Here is a 1,501-nt window from a genome sequence, read left to right on the forward strand (position 1 = left end):
GGAGAAGAGAATGCGTGAATGATTCCAAAGGCAGCTTTGGCCTCCACTTGAACAACTCACCAACAGTACTGATCTGGTTGGAGTCAAGTGACAGACGCGCAGTCCAGTCCCCCCTCAGCTCATATCGGAAGGACGCAATGCGCCGGCTGATGTCTTGGTGAGGTGTGGCCTGCATGAAGAGAGCCACCTTCTCCCCCGGCTGCCGGCTGAAGCAGCGCACCCTCGGCGGGGGGGACGACTCGGGCCGGTCCCCTACCAGCAGCTCCAGCACGCCGTCCCTCTCCAGGTAGAGCTGGGCGCCGTGGAAGTGCTCCGAGGGCTTGACGCAGGCCGTGATGAGGCCCGAGCTGCCGCCGCCGCCCCCGGGGCCCACAGCCACAGAGGGCAGGCGGGGCGAGAGGGTTAGACGAAGGGCTCCTTTGGGGTACAGCCAGTCCAGGGTGCCCTCGGAGCAGTGGAGGGAGATCTGCTCCACGCTGCCTTGCTGCTGGGACAAACCACTGCAAGGTAGAAATGAGAGGATTATTTGATCGATACTGCTTGTCGTCATGAGCTTGAATCTCTCCCAGCTGTCTTTGGATGAGAGACCGAGTACCCCCTGGATTGGTCGCCAGTTTATCTCAGGACACAACGAGGACACATTTACACCTACGAACAATTTATAGTCTTCAACGAAGCTAAACTATGTTTTGCAAGCATGGGAGAACGTCTAAACTCCACACAGGAAGTTTAGAGCTTAGATTCAAACCCGGAACTACAAAACAGCCAGGCATAAATGCTAACCTTTCATGCACCATGCTGCCAAATAAAACGTACGTTGTCATCATCCAAAATGTCACCTTTGACATGTTTGAGAGAGTTAATATGTTTTTATAAGCCAAAATTTGCTGGTGGAATAACTGTGAGGTGTCAAATTGCAACACCATATTAAGTCACCACATGTGTTCACATTGACAGGAATCTTAATGAAAAACGACTGAGGGAAAGCGCCACCTGTTGGCAAATTTGTGAAGCACAGCCTTGCTCTCAACATACATGAACAGTCCCCTTTTCCCAAACTATAACAGTGGGAATGTAATTCCTAGTCCTGAGGTGCATGCATTGTGTGTGTTCATAATTAATCCCCTCAGTCTTCTGTGTGTCTGGACCCCCGCAGGCCCCCTGTCGTCAAGCCCCTCCACCACACCGAGGACTTGAAAACATTTAGATTGCCCTTAATGGCCGACACGTCTCAACATGTGGGCAGACGAGCGCCGTCCTGCAACCTGTATGCCTCTGAACCGACCACCCGTAGCTCTGATGCAATTCAAAATATTTGACAAAAAATGTCAACACTAAACTGCCGTATGAAATACTTGCCTGCCTCTCCAACTGCACTGATCCTCAGAATAGTTGCACAGGGCTGCACGGAATAAAATCCAAATGGTGTAAATCCCCAAAAGATGCATCTTCAAATATAAGTGATGCAAACTTGAAAAAAACAAAACAAAACAAAAAAAAA

General features: G+C 50.4%; 1 protein-coding gene across 1 annotated transcript; it reads right to left on the minus strand.

Annotated features, from left to right (window-relative positions):
- Positions 1-14: 14 nt before the first annotated feature.
- On the minus strand, positions 15-1,495 carry LOC109509634 (meteorin-like; the record flags this gene model as incomplete). The annotated part of the gene is made up of 2 exons (XM_019859462.1): positions 1,360-1,495; positions 15-500 (listed from the first exon to the last, which is right to left on the minus strand). Coding segments are annotated over exons 1-2 (575 nt in total), but the record flags the coding sequence as incomplete, so codon positions are not given.
- Between the last annotated feature and the right edge of the window lie 6 nt (positions 1,496-1,501).

Source organism: Hippocampus comes, unplaced genomic scaffold (assembly GCF_001891065.2).
Source record: "Hippocampus comes isolate QL1 unplaced genomic scaffold, H_comes_QL1_v1.1 C16976468, whole genome shotgun sequence".
In the NCBI taxonomy this organism is placed as follows: domain Eukaryota; kingdom Metazoa; phylum Chordata; class Actinopteri; order Syngnathiformes; family Syngnathidae; genus Hippocampus; species Hippocampus comes.